At 40.4% G+C, this 16,054-nt stretch overlaps 1 protein-coding gene across 1 annotated transcript in view; it reads right to left on the bottom strand.

Annotated features, from left to right (window-relative positions):
- abhd12 (abhydrolase domain containing 12, lysophospholipase) overlaps positions 1-16,054 on the bottom strand; it is a 145,767-nt gene that overhangs the window by 44,263 nt on the left and 85,450 nt on the right. The window contains exon 8 of the mRNA XM_072581299.1: positions 306-435. Within this exon, the coding sequence (XP_072437400.1) occupies positions 306-435 (130 nt within the window). The remainder of the gene's footprint in view (positions 1-305; positions 436-16,054) is intronic.

The raw sequence follows: 16,054 nt of genomic DNA, 5'->3' as shown, positions 1-16,054 counted from the left end.
TTCAGGGAGTCAGGAGGGGATTTACTCACTGCAGAATTTCCAGCACAGATGATGTAAGGAAGTCTAATACAGTACAATTCTTTCATATGCAACCTCTATCTGATGAGTTTTTTGAATTTCTGAAATATGCCAGTAAAAATTCCAGCCTCTCATTTTCCTAGATGAGTTTAGAGAGATGGAAAATCTCAAAAAATGTCTTGCTGCCTTTATCAGATTTTACCTAGATTATTAGTTATTTTAATAAAACAACTGCAGACAGCCAGTAATGTCTCCATGATGTGGGATCTTCATACTTAATCACTTACCCTGTTCCTAGCGAATGGCCCCAGATGTAGACTGAACTCTTACCACTTCTTGCTTTCAACCATTTATAAGTGTAGACAGCATCTGTGGTCATTCCGCTCTCTGACGGGGTTCCTTCAGAGTCTCCCCATCCTAGATTCAAAAGACAAACCAAAATCAAAAAATTTAACAAACAGGCACTTAATTCAATGTAAGTCTTGCAAGCTAGGAACAAGGCCTTCCACTTGAAACAGCAATTAATCCAAAGAATGAATTATACTTTGCTCATCACTTTCTAGGATTCAGGTTTGCTTCAAATAGATCAAAATCCACATTAGAGTGGTGCTGGAAAAGCACGGCAGATCAGGCAGCATCCAAGGAGCAGGAAAATTGATGTTTCAGGCAAAAGCCCTTCATCAGGAATGAGGCTGTGAGCCTCAGGGGTGGAGAGATAAATGGGAGGGGGTGGGGCTGGGGAGAAGGTAACTGAGTGCAATAGGTGGATGGAGGTGGGGGTGAAGGTGATAGGTCGGAGAGGAGGGTGGAGTGGACAGGTAGGAAAGAAGATTGACAGGTGGGACAGATCATGAGGACAGTGCTGAGCTGGAAGATTGGAACTGGGGGGGAGGGGAAATGAGGAAACTGATGAAGTCCACATTGATACCATGGGGTTGAAGGGTCCCAAGGCAGAAGATGAGGCGTTCTTCCTCCAGGTATCTGGTGGTGAGGCAGTGGCAGTGGAGGCGGCCCAGGACCTGCGCATCCTCAGCAGAGTTGGGGTGGGGAGAGAGAGCGAGAGCGAGAGAGAGGAAAGAGGTTGGAAATGTTTAGCCACGGGGCAGTGGGGTTGATTGGTGCGGGTGTCCCGGAGATGTTCCGTCAATCACTCTGCGAGAAGGCATCCGGTCTCCCCAATGTAGAGGAGACTGCATTGGGAGCAATGGATACAATAAATGACATGTGGACGTGCAGGTGAAACTCTGATGGATGTGGAAGGCTCTTTTGAGGCCTTCGATTTGGCGTGGCGGGGCGGGGCGGGGCGGGGCGGGGGCTGCTGTGGGGGCAGGTTTTGCAATTCCTGCAGTGGCACAGGAAGGGGAGGGTGTGTTGTTAGGGGACGTGAACATGACCGGGTAGTCGCGGAAGGAACGGTCTTTGCGGAAAGCGAATAGGGGTAGGGAGAGAGAAATATATATCTCTGGTGGTGGGGTCCGTTTAGAGCTGGTGGAAATGTCAGCAGATGATGTGATTTATGCGGAGGTCGGTGGGGTAAACGGTAAGGACTTGGGGGGGGTTTCTGTCCTTGCTGCGGTTGGAGGGGTGCGGTTTGAGGACGGAGGTGCGGGACGTGGATGAGATGCACTGGTGGGCATCTTCAACCACATGGAAGGGGAAGTTGCAGTTTTTAAAGAAGGAGGCCATCTGTTGTGGAACTGGTCCTCCAGGGAGCAGATGCGGTGGAGGTGGAGAGATTGGGGATACAGCATAGCATTTTTTCAGGAGATAGGGTGGGAGGAGGTGTAATCCAGGTAGCTGTGGGAGTTGGTGGGTTTGTAAAAAATGTCAGCATTGAGTCAGTCATCGTTGGAGATCCAAATAGATCAAGTCAGTATTCTTGAAGTGTGGACAAAATCTCCATAATAAAGCAGACACAGTTTTTACAATTAAAACAGACAAAATGTCAGTTAGATATGAAGCAATATAAAACATCTACAAGATATTCAGTAGTTCAACTGTATCACTTTATTAGGATATGGACTTTCACTCAATATTAATAATCAAAATGAACATATTCATACATACTTATCACATCATTACTGGTTAGTTTTTTTGATTAACTACTGCTATTCCCTAATGTAGGAGAAAGAATTATTTTAATCGTATGATACTGCAAACAGGATTTCTGCCTGGTTAGTAAAACCAGGTATAACCATTATTCCACATACTTCCCCAACCTTCAAATACAAATTTAAGTACCAGTATAATATATCTAAGTAAGTGGTTTAGGTTAAAAGAAATCTGAGCCAAAACTGAGAGAAGTCAGGAAGGTGTCTTACCTATGTCACAGCATACCATCAGTAAGGCATACGTAAAACTTTTTTTTGTTTATTTAACTTATTTTTCTAATCAACCTGTTCAGTGACGTTATTACACATCTATGAAGGAGGTGGGACTTGAACAAGACCTTGCCGATGCAGGGGCAGGTACACTACTACTGTACTACAAGAGGGCCCACTCTAGATTCAACTACATCAATGTCATATCAAACGCTGGCAAATGGGATGAATTCAGTTTAGGCATAGATGAGTTGGGCCAAAATGCCTGTTTCTATGCTGTATGACTCGATATGTTTAAAGGAGTGCAATGCTCTAGTACACGCCACAGGAGCACGATCAGACAAAGAAATTACACTGAGCCAAAGGAAATGTTGGGATGGACGGCTGAAAGCTTGGTCAAAGAGGCTGGTTTTGGGGTAGCAGTACCAAAGGAAAATAGAGGGCGATGGAGAAGTAGCAAGATTTACCAAGACAGTGAATCCTTAAGGTCAAGGGAGCAGAAAGTACATCAATGATCAGGTGAAGAAAGCGGAGGATGCGCAAAAAAAGCAGAGTTGGAGGAACACCGATTTCTTAGTGGAATGTAAGACTGGAGAAAGTTACAGAAGGAGGGAGGCTGAGGTCAGATAGAGGTGTGAAAGTGAGATTAAGCACTGTAAGGCTGAAATATTTATGGACAGGGCATTAATGTAACTCAGTGAACACAGTTAATTAGAGAGTGGACCACAACATCGACATCCATCCCAATGACACTATCAAAAACTAAGGGCTGCCAATATACATTACCCTCCATTTCGCTAGTGGTCATTGCCTCCAAACCCATCTTGATACATTTGATTATTACTAAACTAAAAACCATTTAATGCATCATGCACCTTTTACTGTTGAGAATAATTGCAAAAAACCTTTAGGATTGTTTCAAGAATTACTGGTTTTCACATCATATTGGAAGGAACATGGAGCCAGGTTGCCTATCATGAACAGTGGGAATTAAGAGCAGCCTTGTTAAATTGAGTCAATACTGGGTCTTTTGAAGAGCCCATCAGTCACACTTCTTTCCTCTTGCCCAATATCTCTTTTATTCTATCTCACACACTTTCTTCAGTTTCCTTTGAAAAGCTTCTATTGTATCAATTACCACTACCTCAGACATTATATATTGGAAACCCTAACCACTCATTGACAGAAAAACCTGAGACAATTATCTTGAATCTGCCCCCTCCGGATATCAGCATCTCAGCCATTGGCAGTTTTGCTCCATTTACTCTCCTCTTTGCCTGTTTCATTCTGAGGAAAACAACTGTCTCTCTGGACGATTCAATTTGTTAATATCAATGATTCGGGTGAGTCAATTCTATATCTCTTCCAAATAACTCAGCTTTCCTAACCTGTAGTCCTCAGATGTGGACACAATAATCCATCTTGGGTGATGCAACTTTTACATTTTCTAAAACAAAAGGTACAGCATAGCTCTCTGGCCTTTGTACTCCATGCTACACTTCAGAAAGCAATGCATTTTATTAACTTTATCAGTTCTTTGCCTATACAGATCTGTGCCCAAAATCATCCCAGATCTCACTATTCTTGCATCCTCTCAACAATACTGTAACCACTGACACCGACTGAGTTTCCAAAACAGCATGTACACACACAGATCAAATGGCATCCACTAATGCATGTTTCCTCACTGCCATTATTGGCATGTGCCTGCAAGTGGTGACATAATTTGCTCAGTCACTTTCTCTAGCACATTCTGTCTCTACTGCTTGCACCTTGCCCCACCACCCCAAGTTCTCACAAGCTCTTGTCACAGAGTTTCAGTCTCTCATCATTCTAAGTGGTGCTCTATTTGGCAATGGTGAAGATTAGATATTTCATGGAAGCAAAATAATGTTTCACAGTAACCATTATTTTCCACACCAAAATCAGCTTTTGTACAATTCTAATGTTGAAATTAATATAGTTAAGCACATGGACAACATGCAGTCTGGGAAATAAGCATTATCTCATCAGCAGAATTTACTGACTGCTACTTAGGTTGTTACTACTCAGGCAAACTGGGACTCTAAGCCAGGGAGATTTCCATTAATCTGCTTTAGGTTTTCTTCACATCTGGCTGTATTTCAATAATCAGGGCTCTTCAGTCACTAATGTCATAGGCAGTGCAAAGACATTGGAAAGTTTGCTCGTAGTAGTTTTAGCATCTCTAAAATTATCCTTAAAACTGTAACATTTACTTATATTGTCTGGCATTCTCCCTACCAAAAAGCATCACCTCACACTTTTCAACAGTGAATTTGATTTGCTACTTGATCATCCATTCCAACAGTCTAGGATTATCTTCCTCATTTTATATGTCTGAGTTTCACATCATCTTCAAATTTCTACCAAATTAGTAATTGTTCATTCACTAACTTAAGTATCATGCATATGACATTATCTGAGATTCCTCATTTTCAGTTTACTGCAATATTTTTTCTATTACTTGTAGGATGTGAGGGTCATTAGCAGGCTAGCATTTATTGCCTGTTTGCAGTTGCTCTCGAGAAGGTAGTAGTGAGCGTCCTTCTTGAACCACTGCAGTCCACTTGCTATAAGTATACCCACAATGCCCTTAGGGAGGAACCTCCAATATTTCCCAAGCTCTCACTCAGGTCCTCTAGTTTTGTGTTCAAAGTTTAAGTCAAATTGTTTCAGAAGTTGTTTATATCCAACATCTTCCAGTTCTGAAGGAAGATTAACTTGAAATGTCAACTAATTTTCTCTCTCCACAACTGCTGCTCAGAATTTCAGCATTTTCCATCTTTATTTCAGATTTTGAACACAGCAGTATTTTGTTTTAGTTAAACAATTTGCTTACATCACTTCCACTCAAAAAACTGAATTACGTTTTGTCTGAATTTTAACTTCTCCAAAAAGAGAAATTATTTTCACGTGGCAATTTCCTTCCAAACCATGATGAGAATTGTATTGAGCATGCAAGGTTCCACAAAAGTAGGCTCAAAATAATCAAATTTAATTTATTAAAAAATGTCCTGCACTGGCTTGTTTGAAAGCATTATTCATGACCTTCACGTTCTCCAGTTAAACATTGATAGGCTCATGTACAATGTCTTCACATTTCTCCCTCAAAGAGGTTTGGATTTGGGATTACTTATGTTTCACTCATTTGCCAAATGTTTGCAACAAATTAGCGAATCAATAGAAGAGGGCTATCTATAATTTTATTGACTTTCAAAAGGAATTGCAAAGTTCAACATGCAGGACTTGAGGAATACTTAGCTGAATTCAGAACTACCTTAGGCGATACAAAATGATAATTTACAATAAATGAAAACACAAGCTTGGATACAGCAATTGAATTTTATTGCAATGTTTCGGGCCTCCTGTTTATACAAAGTATGTATAACGGAGAACTTTCAAAGAGTAGTCAAACAAGTAGTTTCAAGACTTGAATGTTAGTGTACTGATTTTTCTCTCCCCAAATTATGGGCGAGGTGTATAACTAAGTTGCTGTTAGATATAATAACATGGATGTGACTAAGTACTTTGATTTACAGGATACAGCTTTCAAATCACAAAAGAATTGCAGAATGATACAACATAGAAGGTGGCCATTTCAGTCATCATAGTTCCCTGAAAAAGTTATAAAATTAGTCCTATTCCCTCTCTCTTTCCCCATATACACTTTCAAGTATACATATCAATTTTAGCTTAGAGACTATAAATGAAACTGCTACCAGAACCCTTTCAGGCAGTGCATTTCAGATCATAAGTTGCTGCAAAAAAAAATGACATTCCCTCTGGCTCTTCTGCCAATTACCACAAATTTTGTATTCTTGTTACTGAGCCACTCCGCAATATAGCTAGTTTCCTTATTTATCTCATCTGAGGCCCTCAAATTTTAACATCTCTATAAATCTCTCTGACTTCTCCAGGCCTAAGGAGAATAATACATTGTCTCGAGCTTCTCCACACAACTAAAAAGTCTTATCCTTGGTGTCTCTCCTTACTGGGGTAGCATGCTGGAAATCAAGCTCTGCATTAACTTCAGTGACAAAGCCAGGAACAGATTTTATCAGAGTACACAAAATCCCCCAATTTACCTTTTTGGACCCAGGTTGACAGAAAGAATGGACCAGGTTTCTCATCTTAATAATGGTTATTTATTACAAATAAACTATGAACTGTAGACAATGTACCTTGACTAGTTAAAACTAACTCCCTGATGAAGCCACACACACACACACGTTATTGATAGCAAGAAAAGCCAGGAAAGGAGTTCAAAAAGGTCCCTGTCCACAGGGCTCACAAGGTGATCATTTGGCCTGTTAGGACTTCTTATTTGGCAAACTCTCTCTTCTCAAGATACTTTTCTTTGTGAACCAGTTGCTGTGTATCTCCTGCAGGCAAAGTACAAAGTTTGACTTATTAAAAGCTACAGTTTACAACAACTGGTGACAGAAAATAAACCAGCTTCCAGGCTTTAGGTACTTTTTAAACCACAGAGATAGACAAAGACAGCATCTTCTTTTCCTGAGGTCCAAAAGCTCCAACAATCTAGGATCAAATTACTGCAGATGCCGGAATCTGTACTGAAAACAAATGCTCGTTTGCACCCACAAATTGTTCAGCTGCCTCAGAGCCAATTACATGCTGGCAGGCAGAAACTAGTGTGCACTGACCCCTGGATTGCTTGCAAGTGTGCATGCACACAAATCTGGAAAACATATGTGCAAAGAATTCCAGAAACATGTATGACGTGTCAGGCAACATAAAAAGATGTTGTAAACAAATAAACTGAACTTGCACAGAAGGTAAGCTTACAATTGAAACAGAGTTCAGTACAGGCATTAGTTATTGCACCTATTTAAATCAGTGCTGTATGCATATTGGCAATGAATCTCTTTAAATATGCAAGCATCAGTTTGGACAAACAGGCATGCGAAAATTATGAGGCAGTGCACATGCCTGCAGCATCAATACAGATGGCCAAAATTTAAACATTTGGCGTTAACAACTGGTCATCAATCCATTGACTTATCAGCCAACTGTTGCCAGCCAAATCATATTATGCACAAACTCCCTGGTTCCAGCTTATCTACAGTGAAAAATCCACTATAGGTGAACAAACAAGTGCTGGTAATTTGTTTATTTTTAAAAAAGCAGCAATCCCCTCCACAATCTATGGATTTTATAACATTTTTCCCATTTTAGTCCACAATCAAAAATACTGAAAATAAAAAGAGAGTTTTTACACTGCTACCTTTTTAGTAAGATCAGGAAGGCTCAAATAATGTTAGTGATTAGAAGAATCTGCACCCCATTTACATCCAGACCATAAGAAAACATTAATAACTACAATCATTGCTTGAAATACTTCAACTATTTCATGAACAATTAAAAAAGTGATTCCGACTGGACATTTCATGTGATGGGGGAAGCAAACGTTGAGCTTGGACATACATTCTGGGGGCACTGAGTGGGTAAGATGGGTAGTGAGATTACAACTACTGAAGAGAAATACAACATATGGGGTAGGAAAAGAAATCTTTGCTTACTGACGCACTGGGTAAAGGATTGTCTGATAGTGGGAAATGCAAAGTTTGCTGTCAAGTTGTAACTGTACAGTGAAGAACTGGACAGGAGGCCATCTAGGAAAATAATGTGGCACAATCTCCCTGGATCACAGCGTCATAGAAACAGACACTTTGGTCCAACTTGCCCATGCTGACCAAATATCCTAAATTAATCTAGTCCCATTTGCCAGCATTTGGCCCATATCCCTTCTATTCATATACCCATCCAGATGCCTTTTAAAATATTGTAATTGTACGAGCCTGCACCACTTCCTCTGGCAGCTCATTCCATACATGCACTATCCTCTGTGAAGGTTGCCCCTTAGGTGCCTTTTAAATTTCCCCTTATACTTATGCCCTCTAGTTTTGGATTCTTTTATCCTGGGGAAAAGACCTTGGCTATTCACCCTGTCGATGTACCATGCACCACAAACCTCAGCCCTCCAGGGCTGCAGGGAAAATAGCCCCAGCCCAATTCAGCCTCTACTATAGCTCAAAACCTCCAAACCCTGGCAACATCCTTAAAGCTTTTCTGAACCTTTTCAAGTTCTTTACTATAACAGAGACACCAGAACTGAATGCCATATTCCAAATACTGGTAACCAATGTCCTGTACAGCCAAAGCAGAACCTCCCAATTCCTACACTCAATGCACTGGCAATACAAAGGCAAGTGTATCAAACATTCCCTCACTATCCTGTCAACCTGCAACTCCACTTTCAAGGAAGTACGAACCTGAACTCCCATGTCTCTTTGTTCAGCAACACTCCCCAGGACCTTACCATTAAGTGTATAAGTCCTGCTATGGTGTGCTTTCCCAAAATGCAACACCTCACATTTATCTAAATTAAACTCTATCTGCCACTCCTCCGTCCATTGGCTCATCTGATCAAGGTCCCGTTGTAATCAGAGATAATCTTCTTCGCTGTCCACTACACCTCCAATTTTGGGGTCATCTGCAAACTTACTAACTATACCTCAAACTCACATCCAAATCATTTAAATAAATTACAAAAAGTAGTAGACCCAGCACTGATCCTTGTGGCACTCCACTGGTCACAGGCCTCCAGTCTGGAAAAACAACCCTCCACCACCACCCTGTCTTCTACCTTTGAGCCAGTTCTGTATCCAAATGGCTAGTTCTCCCTGTATTCCGTGAGATCTAACCTTGCTAACCAGTCTCCCATGGGGAACCTTGAACACCTTACTGAAGTCCACATAGATGACGTCTACTGTTCTACCCTCACCAATCCTCTTTGTTACTTCTTCAAAAAACTCAATCAAGTTTGAGAGACATGATTTCCCACGCACAAAGCCATGTTGACTATCCCTGATCAGTCCTTGCCTTTCCAAATACATATATATCCTGTTCCTCAGGATTTCCTCCAACAAATTGCCCACCACCGATGTCAGGCTCAATGGTCAATAGTTCCCTGGCTTGTCCTTACCACCTTCCTTAAACAGTGGCACCACATTAGCCTCCAGAGGCATCACGATAACCTCCAGTCTTCCAGCAATTCACCTGTGACTATCAATGATACAAATATCTCAGCAAGAGGCCCAGCAATCACTTCTCTAGCTTCCCACAGAGTTCTAAGGTACACCTGATCAGGTCCTGGGGATTTATCCACCTTTACCCATTTCAAGACATCTAGAACTTCCTCCTCTGTAATATTGCAAGATGATGACATTTTGCAAGATGTCATCATCTGTTTCCCTACATTCTATATCGTCCATGTCCTTTACCACAGTCAATCCTGATGCAAAACACTCATTTAGTATCTCCCCCATCTCCTGCAGCTCCTCACAAAGGTTGCCTTGCTGATCTTTGAGGAGTTCTATTCTTTCCCAGTTACCCTTTTGTCCTTAAATGTATTTGTAAAAAACTCTTTGGATTCTCCTTAATTATACTTGCCAAAGCTATCTCATGTCCCCTTGTTGCCCTCCTGATTTCCCTCATAAGTATACTCCTACTATCTTTATACTCTAAGGATTCATTCAATCGATCCTGTCTGTACCTGACATATGCTTCCTTCTTTTACTTAACCAAAACCTCAATTTCTCTCGTCATCCAGCATTCTCTAGAAATACCAGCCTTTCCTTTCACAGGAATATACTGTCACTGGACTCTCATTCTCTCATTTTCTGAAGACTTCCCATTTTCTAGCTGTCCCTTTATCTGCTAACATCTGCCCCAATCAGCTTTTGAAAGTAATTGCTTAATACCATCAAAATTAGCCTTTCTCCAATTTAGAAATTCAACTTTTAGATCTGGTCTACCCTTTTCCATCACTATCTTAGAACTAATAGAATTATGGTTGCTGGCCTCAAAGTACTCCCCACTGACACCTCAGTCAACTGTCCTGCCTTATTTCCTAAGAGTAGGCCAAGTTTTGCACCTTCTCTAGTAGGTATATCCACATATTTGGGAGTTCTAGTCCAGGATTCTGTCAAGCTTCCTTGCAGGCTGAGTCAGTAGCTTGGAAGGCAATGCAATGATGGCATTTATTTTGAGAGGGCTTGCATATAAAAGCAGGGATGTACTTCTGAGGCTCTAAAAGGCTCTGGTCAAGCCACATTTGGAGTAATGTGTGCAGTTTTGGGCCCCATATCTCAGGATAGACGTACTGATCCTGGAGTGGTTTCCGAGATGGTTAACAAGAATGGTCTCAGCAATGAAAAGATTAACATATAAGGAATATTTGAGGACTCTGGGTTTAGAGTCAATGGAGTTTAGAAGGATGAAGGGGAAGCTTACAGAATACTGAATAGCCTGGACAGTGAATATTGGGAAGATATTTCCATTGATAGGAGAGACTAGGACCTGAGGGCACAGCCTTAGAGTAAAGGGAAGACCTTTTAGAACAGAGATAAGGAGAAACTTCAACCAGAAATTGGTGAATATATGGAATTCACAAGTATCAAGGGGATCAAGAATTACGGGGAGAAGACTAGAGAGTGAGGTTGAGAGACCTTTCAGCCATGATTGAATGGTGGAGCAGACTCGATGGGCTGAACGGCCTAACTTCTATGTCTGTGGTCCTATCTTAATTTTGAAGTGATCCTGCACAACCAAAGTTTCAACAAGGAGAATTTCTATTCTGACAGGATGTATTCTTGACCACTGCTGACCAAAATTTTGTGTCTCACAAATTGATAAAAGTGTTCTTTCTGATGCTAACTAGTAAAATATTGAGATATTCATACAAAATGAAAGTTCTGCCCAATCAATAAGTAAAATGAAATGAAGTCAGACTGTTTCATTTGTTGAGACAATTACAAACAAAGATAATTTATTTGTTAAATTAGCTATCAGGTTAATAAACAATATTGGCTGTGACTACAGTTAGAAAACATTTTAACCTCAGAAACTAGAGTACAATAATAAAAAATTATGTTGAAGTGAATACCACCTCCCCTCCACCCCCAATTTGATACACTGCAGCAATTTGCCATGGTTTCTCTGACAGCATCTCCACATCCTGAAAGGTCACCAAAGCAGATTCAGAGGAATACTACGACTATTCACATACCACGTCATTGTGGGACGTATAGCACTCTATCCACATCATCATTCGACTGAAATCCTAAAACTCAAGTGTGACAATGCTGTCACTTTGACAATGTTAGGTTGCCCTTGGGTTTCTTTTTAAAACGGTGTCCTAAAGGCAGAGGTACCAAGAGGTCTTGGAACAGCCTAGTTTAATAATGGCAGGGAAGTGGCCAGTTCTCCCATTTCAGGTTTGTCTAGTTTGATTGAGTTGTAGCAGACACAAGAAGCTGGAGTCCAGAAAGGTTGCAAGCTTCAGCAAATGATTCTTGACGGACGTTCTCTCTGAAATCTCTTTGTAAGTTGTGCCCTACTACCTGTAAGGATCTGTGTTTCAATTTATCTTTTTTGCTAAGGGTGAGTTTATGGGATGTTACTGGATTGGAACAGTTCCTTAGTTAAGATGCTGTATCAGGTCAGTTAAGTTTTCCAATAATTATGTTATTCTAAATTCCAGTTTTCTTTTGTTTGTGCTTCTACTGTAGTGTTTAAATAAATTCTGTTTTGCTTAAAGCTGAGTGGTTTGACCAGCTGCATCACATCTGCCTTTAAAATAGGGTCTAGGCTACCTTTTAAAATATTTTGAGGATGTCTGGCCTGGTCCATAATACCTCTACACAGTGGTATGTACACTATTGGGAAAATAGCAGTTCAAGAAAATAGTCTAATCTTCCTATTTCTCAAGGACAACTCAGGATCAGCAATAAATTAGCCTTGTCAGTTAATTATGAATAAAAATTAAGTTATACCTTCCTAAATTTTTTCTCAAATGTTTTCAAAGTTGGTTAATTCAACAAAATGGGTCTTTTTGAAAAGGAATTGAGAGTTTTAATTAAAAATTAAAATTATACAAAGCATATCAGGATTTTGATACCTAACAACATATCGTAAATGAAGTTCAATGGACATTACAGTTGATCTCACGTTCTGACAAGCTGGAAAATGTTGGCCTCCTCAGGCACCAATCACCTGCTCTCCTTCTGTCCAATTCTATACTACTCTCATTATTTTGATCCTAGCACACAGGGATCCAATCAAACACCAAAGATTTACTTGGCATTTGCAGTGTGTCTATTTTTATTACATTTGCAGAAGCTGTGTCATAATGTATGTATAACTGTGGATCTCACAAATTAGAAATAAAGTACATGACAAAGTGCTAAACACTGGAATTCTCATTGCACTTACACAATTATAAAAGCACTTGGCCACTCAGCATTTCATTTGCTGTCTCATCAATGAAATAAATCACAATTACATTTCACTGCACAAAGTTCAAAGAACGGGCAACCATCAATAGAAACACATCCTATTTTAAACATGGTACAAAAAAAGATGGGTTATAAAATTAAATGCAATGGGGTAGAAATTCTGTTTTAATATCAGTACAATCTAGGCAAAACACAAAGAAACATAAAAGGAACTTTCAACAGGAGTTATATCCCAAACCACTAGGATTTAGCTTTCTACAATCTTGCATTCTGCTTTTTAAGTTCAATTTACCCACACAAAATTTGCCTTGCTCCAGTTCAAAACAGAAAGATCCAGCTGAATACGCCAACTCACAGACTCTTCAACTTGGTTAATATTCTTCAGGTGCAAAGGTATTTTTTACCTACATCAAAATCAATTCAATTCACCAATAAGCTAACCAATGCATACAAATTAAACTATTAAATTGCTTAATATAACAAATTTATATATCACCAGAACAGATCGGAGTCGTCACTGGACTCAAAATGTTAATTCAGCTTTCTTCCTCCAGATTCTGCTAGGCCTGCTCAGTATCTCCAGCAATTTGTTTTTGCTTGCTTAGTTGTCAATCTTTGACTTACAAACAGCTAACAGCCTTTTGTTACCAGTACAACTGGGATTAGTAATGATTTGAAGATGCCAGTGTTGGACTGGGGTGTACAAAGCTAAAAATCACAACACTAGGTTATAGCCCAACATGTTTAATTGAAAACACTAGCTTTCAGAGTGCTACTCCTTCATCACCACAACCACCTGATAAAGGAGCAGTGCTCCAAAAGCTAGTGCTTTCCAATTAAACCTGTTGGACTATAACCTGGTGTTGTGGGGTTAGAAAGATTATTTATAAAATCATAGATCAGAGGTGATCATTGCCTAGTGCTTGGTTAACAAGCAATACTCGTGCTATATCAGTCCAAATCTGACAGTTCTCCAAGTTTTGCTGCATATGGCAAGAGTCTGGTTCATTGTTGGAGGAACTGCAAATGGAACCAAAACACAAACCAGCAAACATTCCCATTTTAAACTTTTGACTGAAGTTACAGGTGAGGCAGCTGAAGATGGCTGGCCCAACAATATTGCACTAATAGACACCTGCAGCAATATCCTGTATAGGTCATTCTGCACAAACGCACATTTCATTAAATGAAGTTCACTATAATGCGATTGACAAATTGGGGACACTGTTCCTATAGCGCAAACTTTTAAAATGTCTATTGATTATAACATGAATCAGGCCCCATTACTTTAATCGGTGCTGCTATTATGCAATTTTCTTGTAACATGGGATTGCACAAGAACAAAACTACCGTGTTACAGCAAAACCGACTGTACTGTACTAAATAATGTCCGCTTAGTCAGATTCAGACTTCATTACAACCTTAGTATGAACATGGACAAAAAGAGTTAAGTCCAGAGGCAAGATGCAAATTTCAGTCCTCCACATTAAAGATGAATTTGACTAAGTGCAGTAGCAGCAAACTGCAGTTACATAAAAAAAAAACAGATTATGGGTTACTTATGACTCCAGCCAGTAAATAATTTATCCCCTTGAGGCATGGAGCATTAGCCCGAGGGAAAGCATTGCCCAAGCTCAACAGCAAAAAACTGTGGTGAGCATCTGCAAGAATGGAGTTAGAAAGCCTATGGGAAAAACACTCCAGAGACCAATAAGTAAAAGTGGCATGACAGAATCTGGGCAAGTGCTCTCCAGATGGTCAGACACAAGAGTGAAAGCTGCAGATGGAACAAAGAAATTTACAAGTGACAGCATTGCAACCGCAGAAACAGATTGGCAGGCAACAATTTCATAGGTGTTTTTTTTCTCTCCCAAGTCAAATCTGGACCAAATCCATGTTTATTTCTGGTCAGCTTGGACAGTAGTCTAAATAAACTGAGAATTTTTTTTAAATGGTCTAAGTCTTTGGGCTTATTTCAAATTTAAGTTTGGAAAAAGACAAATACAACAAAACAGTAAGTTGGTATAAATAACTGATAACCTAGACTAAGATTAGGTGGGACTTGTGGAAACAACACGTGCCTCAGACTAAATCGCTGTGCCTCAGTGTCGCACAGCATGTAAACAGACCCTTTGGTCTAACTCATCCATGCCAATGAGACATCCCATCTGACACAGTTCCATTTGCCAGCATTTGGCCTAATTCATAAATCCATCCAGATATCTTTTAAACATTCAAATATAGCCATCTCCACCACTTCCCCTAGCAGATTGCTTCATACACACACCATCCTCTGAGGGAAAGTTACCCTGCAGGTCCTTTTTAAATGTTTCCCCTCTCACCTTCAACCTACGGCTTCTGGTTTTGAACTCCCCTACCCTGGGAGAAAGACTTTGACTATTCATGCTATCCATTGCCCTCATGATTTTCTAAACATCTATAAGGTCACCCCGCAGCTTTCGATGCTCCAAAGAAAAGAAGTCCTACTTTATTCAGCCTCTTACTATAACACAAACCCTCCAGGCCCAGGAACATCCTTGCAAATCTTTTCTGCACCCTCTCAATTTTAATAACATCCTTTCTATAGGAGGGCAACCAGAATTGCACACAGTATTCTAAAATGGCTTCACAAGCATCCTGTACAGCCACAACATGACACCCGAACTCTGACATTCAACATTCTGACCAATACAGGCAAGTGTGCTAAATGCCTTCTTCACCACCCGGTCTACCTGCGACTCCACTTTAAAGTAACCCCGAGGTCCTTGTTTGACAACACTCCCCAGAGGCTTACCATTAAGGGTATAAGTCCTGCCCTGCTTTGGTTTACCAAATTGCAACACCTCATATTTATCTAAGTTAAACTCCATCTGCCACTCTTCAGTCCATTGGCCCATCTGATCAAGGTCCCATTGGCTCCGAGATAATCTTCACTGTCCATTATATCACCTAGTGAAATTTGAAGACTGACAAAAGGAAGGGGAGGAGTTCCACAGACTTCATTTACATCCTATACCAAGTTGCAGATTCAGAATGAACCTGGGTAGCAAATACAGAGGAACCTCGATTATCCAAACAAGATGGGTGGGCAGTATTTTGTTCGGATAATTGATTATTCGGTAAACTGAACTTTCCTTTCTCCTCACTCTGCCTGCCTTCCTCTCCCTCTGTGTCTCAGGGTTTGTTTCTGAGCAGAGACACACTTGTGTGCAAGGGACCTGCAGCATTGCTGATCCGATCCCACCCCACCCCATCCCAAAATCAGTTCAATCGGATTGACACAGCAAGCACTTGTTAAGTCTGCTCCCCATTCAGGAGACAAAGCAGACTATGCGTGTGAGCCTCTGCCCTCCCTCCCATGTGTATCCCTAACCC

Source organism: Chiloscyllium punctatum, chromosome 11 (assembly GCF_047496795.1).
Source record: "Chiloscyllium punctatum isolate Juve2018m chromosome 11, sChiPun1.3, whole genome shotgun sequence".
Lineage (NCBI taxonomy): Eukaryota > Metazoa > Chordata > Chondrichthyes > Orectolobiformes > Hemiscylliidae > Chiloscyllium > Chiloscyllium punctatum.
Note: the sequence above shows the minus strand (reverse complement) of the source record. Positions and strands in the feature narration are given on the sequence as shown.